This window comes from Musca vetustissima, unplaced genomic scaffold, assembly GCF_032173495.1.
Source record: "Musca vetustissima isolate MV318-11 ecotype Yass unplaced genomic scaffold, APGP_CSIRO_Mvet_v1 utg194602, whole genome shotgun sequence".
Classification (NCBI taxonomy): domain Eukaryota; kingdom Metazoa; phylum Arthropoda; class Insecta; order Diptera; family Muscidae; genus Musca; species Musca vetustissima.
In genome coordinates, this window is record NW_026881585.1 from 1 (window position 1) to 6120 (window position 6120).

At 35.0% G+C, this 6120-nt stretch overlaps 1 protein-coding gene across 1 annotated transcript; it reads left to right on the forward strand.

The window, feature by feature from the left end:
* The first annotated feature begins 70 nt into the window (after positions 1 to 70).
* LOC133327513 (mucin-2-like) lies at positions 71 to 577 on the forward strand. Its single transcript, XM_061536031.1, has one exon. It carries the CDS (start codon positions 71 to 73, stop codon positions 575 to 577), a length of 507 nt encoding a protein of 168 aa, XP_061392015.1.
* The last annotated feature ends 5543 nt before the right edge of the window (positions 578 to 6120 follow it).

The following is a 6120-nucleotide window of genomic DNA, read 5'->3' on the forward strand; positions in this document are numbered from 1 at the left end:
TATTAGCAGTGGGGGCAATTATTTCAATAATTTTGAATTAATTCTAAAACTATTGTTTAGCGGCGCAGGGATGACAAACAATCAACCAAATAATACCAACACCAATACCAACACAACTACTGTGACACAACCCAATGTAACATTTCCGGATCGAGGTAATGTACCTGTTGTCAACACTACTTGTCCAACTACTACTGCATGTCCACCTATTAAAAATTGTCCGCCAATTATCAAGTGTACTACCAAATGTCCACCTGTTAAAAAATGTCTACCGTGTCCACCTATTACGAAATGTCCAACTACTACCACAACATGTCTACCAATTCCTGAACATTTGATTACAGATCCAACGCCGGAACACTTGAAGCCCGCCAATACACTTGTGTCATTAAACGATTGTGCTTCGCTGCCGGATAATGTCTTCTTGACCGATGCCCGACATTGCCGTCGTTTCTATATTTGCCAAAAGGGTCGTACTAAACGTCAACATTGTTCCTTGTCCCAGTGGTTTGATCGTGAAACATTAACGTGTCGTGACCGAAAATTGGTTACAAATTGTCCAGCTAAAAGATCTTAACTTACCTATGGAATATATTTTTTAGGCAAAATATTTAATTTGATATGAGCGAAATGTGATCTTGAAAAAATACATTCAATAGTTACAAATTAAGATATGAAGTTATCTCTTTTTGTATAAAAGGGTCGCCAGAAAAAAAATGATCACGTTATGTGACGAATTTTTTTCTTCTGGGGTTTTTATAAACTCACTAAGGAATTTCATTCCCAATAGGAATTTGCCACCCCCAAATCTTGTCGCACAGTATAATTGGACTAAAATATACTTGAAAACTATATCTAAATCTGTACCGATTCTCATCGATCTATTTATACCCTTCACCACTCTGTGGTACAGGGTATTATGTCTTTGTGCATATGTTTGTAACAGGCAAAAGGAAACGAGACACATGGTTCCTTTTGAGAATATGCATAGAATAATTTTCTGAGTCGATTTATGCACGTCCGTCCATGTATTTTTGTGAACAAAGTACAGGTCGCATTTGTGATCCGATTTGGATGAAATTTGGTATATGTCACTCATTAGGCCCAAGGACGAACCCTATTGAAATTGGAGAAAATCGGTTCAGATATAGATATAGCTCCCATATATATTTTCGTCCGATTTAACGTAAATGGTGCACTAAAGCCCCTATATAACTTTCGATTTGCACGAAATTTGGTATAGCCTTCTGAGTTAGGTCTAGAATGATGTGTGCTAAGTTTCGTGAAAATCGGTTCAGATTTAGATATAGCTCCCATATATTGTTTCGCCCGATTTTAGGTAAATGGTGCACCAAAGTCCCTGAAAATCATTTGATTTGCACGAATTTTGGCATAGTGTATTAAATTAAGTCTAAAATGACATGTGCAAAGTTTCGTGAAAGTCGGTTCAGATTTAGATATAGCTCCCATATATATTTTCGTCCGATTTAAGGTGAATGGTGCACCAAAGTTCCTATATATCTCTCGATTTACACGAAATTGGCACAGCGTAATGAATTAGAACTAGAATGATGTGTGTTAAGCTTTGTGAAAATCGGTTCAGATTTGGATATAGCTCCCATATATATTTTCGTCCGATTTAATGTAAATGGTGCACTAAAGTGTCTTAGTATCATTAAATTTGCACGAAATTTGGAACAGCGTAATGAAGTAGGTCTAGAATGATGTGACGAGGTGAGGTGAAAATCTGTTCAGATTTAGATATAGCTCCCATATATTTTTTCGTCCGATTTAATGTAAATGGCGCACCAAAGTCCCTTAATATCTTTCGATTTGGACGAAATTTGGAACAGCGTAATGAATTATGTCTAGAATGATGTGTGTTAAGTTTCGTGAAAATCGGTTCAGATTTGGATATAGATCCCATATATATTTTCGTCCGATTTAATGTAAATGGTGCACCAAAGTCTTTATATATCTTTCGATTTGCACGAAATTCTGCATAGGGTACTGAGTTAGGTCTAGAATGATGTGTTAGGTTTCCTGAAATCTCTTCAGATTTAGATATAGCTTCTATATGTGACCAAATGAAACATTTAGTATCGGCTGCAGTATGACATGTTTATGGATCCAATTTCATATTACTGGTCCTTTAAAAATGCGACGTCTGTTGGGATTCATCTGTTGAATATACCTAAAGTGGTGATGGTTTAAGATATGATACCTTACTGGTTTAAGATATTAAGTCTTTGTGCATATGTTTGTAATAGGAAAAAGGAATCGAGAAAGACCCATGGTTCCTTTTGTGAATATGCATAGAATCACTTTATGAGTCGATTTACGCATGTCCGTCCATGTATTTTTGTGAACAAAGTACAGGTCGCATTTATGATCCGATTTGGATGAAATTTGGCACATGTCACTTATTTGGATAAAGGACGAACCCTATTGAAATTAGAGAAAATCGGTTCAGATTTAGATATAGCTCCCATATATAGTTTCGTCCGATTTCATGGAAATGGTGCACCAAACTACCAATATTGGTCCGATGGGGACAACATTTTGCACAGAGTACTGACTTAGGTCCAGATTGATGTATGCAAGTTTTGTTGGAATTGGTTCAAATTTAGATATAGCTCCCATATATACATTCGTCCGATTTAATGTAAATGTGACAAAATATAGCTCATATATATACTTTATACATAAATCTTGAAATCGGTTCAGATATTTTTGTTCGATTTTATGCAAATGGAGGAGCCTTTGTCAAATTTTCATAAATTTCAGATTGATATGTGTATGAGTTATTTTAATTTAGTTCAAATATCTATGAGCGCATTTTATTTCGTCCGATTCCATTTCAATGGCCCTCCAAAGATGATATGTCTATTCTATCTAAAGGATATTGTAAATATGATAACTTATTGTATGTACCCACAATGGATGAGGGTATAATATATTCGGCCCATTCCGTCTTACTGGTTTCTTCTGGGGTTTGCATATACTCATCACGGTTTTTCATCCCCAATAGGAATTGTCTATCCCCCAAAATCTTGTCGCACAGTGTAGATGGACGAAAATATTCATGGGAACTATATCTGAATCTGAAACGATTCTCATCAATTTATTTCTTAAATATTTATGATTTATAATGAATCTTCCTGCTTCTCTTTAATATTATTTCGCAGTCGATTATATGGGAAGTCTAATATATATTTCGTATTTCTCCAACCTAACAACACCCTTTGGGGTGAAAAGCAAAACAAAAATCTAACCACCTTTCAAGTTATGAATATTTTAGTTGATTGGTCAATTACAATTACAAGTCAATTGTGTGGGGTCTCTCTGAATCCCTCTCCAATGCCATAATAATAATATTTTCTACATACAGGTGGGGATGATTTTATAAATGGCTAAAAGTTGTATTACACATACATAAGTAACACACATACACATCTATATTGTACGAATGGGGCGGCAAATAATCTGCTGCCAGTTTATATGTCATTCATAAATCCATTATTAATTAAACACACACACACACATACACGCATGACAATTTGAATGTCTTCGTTTCAATTTGTTATTATTGGTGTATAGGTATGGTGATTTTTATGTTTTTGGTTTTTGTTAATGGAGATTATTTGTGCACGATTGAAAACAATCAGAGTGGTAGTGGGTGGTGTCTCCACGTGTTGTGGTATTGATTTAAATTGTAGTTTAATACATTATAATTTCAGTTATTAGTCGAAATTGTCCTTAGGAAAATAACGTTTTATAAGGTGTAATTAAATTATATATTAAGACAATTGAGTGTGGAATTATAGAATATGTTGAAATCGGTTTAGATTAATTAATAGCAACGAAATTGTGCACGAACGACCCAATTTTTTCGATCGAAATTGAAGTTTTGCACCTTATACTGACATGCAGGGACGTACGCAGGGGGGCGGCCCGGGGGGCCCGGGCCCCCCCCAAAATGATTTTTTTTCACAGTAAATTTATGTTTGGAACAGCGAATTTTTTCATTTTGTACTACCGGCCCCCCCCGAAATGAAATCCTGTGTACGTTGCTGCTGACATGAGTACAGAATGTATACCCTTCACCTCACTGTGACAGACAAAAATAATCGAGATAGACCCATGGTTCCTTTTGAGAATATGCATCTGAATCGATTTATGAATGTCCGTCCGTCTGTCCATGTTAAATTGTAAACAAAGTACAGGTCGCATTTATGATCCGAATTGGATAAAATTTGGCACAGCTCATTTGTTTGGCCCAAGAACGAACCCTATTGAAATTGGGAAAAATCGGTTCAGATTTAAATATAGCCCCCATATATATTTACGTCCGATTTAAGGTAAATGGTGTACCAAAATCCCTATATATCATTCGATTTGCACGAAATTCGGCACAGCGTAACGAATAAGGTCTAGAATAATGTGTGTTAAGTTTCGTGAAAATCGGTTAAGATTTAGATATAGCTCCCATATATAGTTTCGCCCGATTTTAGGTAGATAGTCCACTAAAGTCCCTTGAAATCTTTTGATTTGCACGAATTTTGCCACAGCGTATTGAATTAAGTCTAGAATAATGTGTGTTAAGTTTCGTGAAAATCGGTTCAGATTTAGATATAGTTCCCATATATAGTTTCGCCCGATTTTAGGTAAATAGTCCACTAAAGTCCCTTGAAATCTTTTGATTTGCACGAATTTTGGCATAGCGTACCGAATTAAGTCTAGAATGATGTGTGCAAAGTTTCGTGAAAATCGGTTCAGATTTAGATATAGCTCCCATATATATTTTCGTCTGATTTAATGTAAATGGTTTACCAAGGTCCCTATATATCTTTCGATTTGCACGAAATTTGGTATAGTGTCCTGAATTAGGTCTAGAATGATGTGGGTTAAATTTTGTGAAAATCGGTCCTATATATTTTTTCTTCCGATTTTATGTAATTTGTGCACTAAAGAAACAAAATTTGTCCGATTGCAACACAATTTGGTACAATGAACTGTAGTTAATATATGTTAATCTCTGGAAAGTCTCATTGAAATCGATTCAGATTTTGAGATAGCTTCTACATAAATATTTTCGTCCGATTTTACACAAAATTGAAACAAATTTTGCACAACGTACTAAAGTTAGTATAATCTAGAAGTTGGATATAAATGCTTCACCAAAGTGGGTCCAATCGGCACAAGATTTAGGTTGCAGAATGACATATTGGTGGATCCATTTTCATGTTAATGGTCCTTCGAAAATTCGATGTCTGTTAGGATACATCTGTTGAATATACCCAAAGTGGTGAAGGGTATCATATAGTCGGCTCCGTCCGACTTTACTACTTTCCTTATTGTTTTTTTGTTTTTTTTTTTTGGAATCGGTTCAGAATTCGATATTTTGTACGATTTTTTCACAATGTTGCCCTAAATACCAAATAATTGTATAATGGACACGGAATTCTTCACAACGTACAAAATCGTTTCCCACAAAGATGCTAAGTCTGTCCGATCGACAGTACATTGCACAAATACAACCAAATAATTAGAGAGAAAATACTCGCCACCGCCCGTTTTTGGTTCTTCCTTTTTGGTTTTCTATTCTATCTCGTTTTTAAGAATTTTCATCAGATCAATACCACAAAGAACCCCGTGCAATGAAGTTGTAATGAAGTGATTTACATCCTCCCCCACAAAAATTCCGTTTTTTGAATACACCACTACGCTAATATAACATGTTTTAATCCTGACATGCTAATGGAACTGCAAGTAATTTAAATACAATAGCTATCGAATTACAATACGAAACAATGAACAGCGTACAAGTGTTACAGCTAATTCCCGTTGAAAAATGAATTTAAATATATTTTCGTTGACAATTTACAATACAACCGCAACGAGTCGTGTACTATGTGTGTAATGTATCGTCGAATTGAGGATACATACATATCATCATTATATGTATATATTACATATTTATTTGTATAGATAATATATACACCACATGGATAATGTATACACAATATAAATTATACATACGAAATAATGTTTTCATCGCACAGTTTGTTACAATGTATTGGGAGACAGGATATTCAATTGCTTAAGGATATTTAAGGA

Excerpts from the sequence above, each read along its gene's own strand:
- LOC133327513 (XM_061536031.1), top strand. The coding sequence starts at position 71 with ATGACAAACAATCAACCAAATAATACCAACACCAATACCAACACAACT.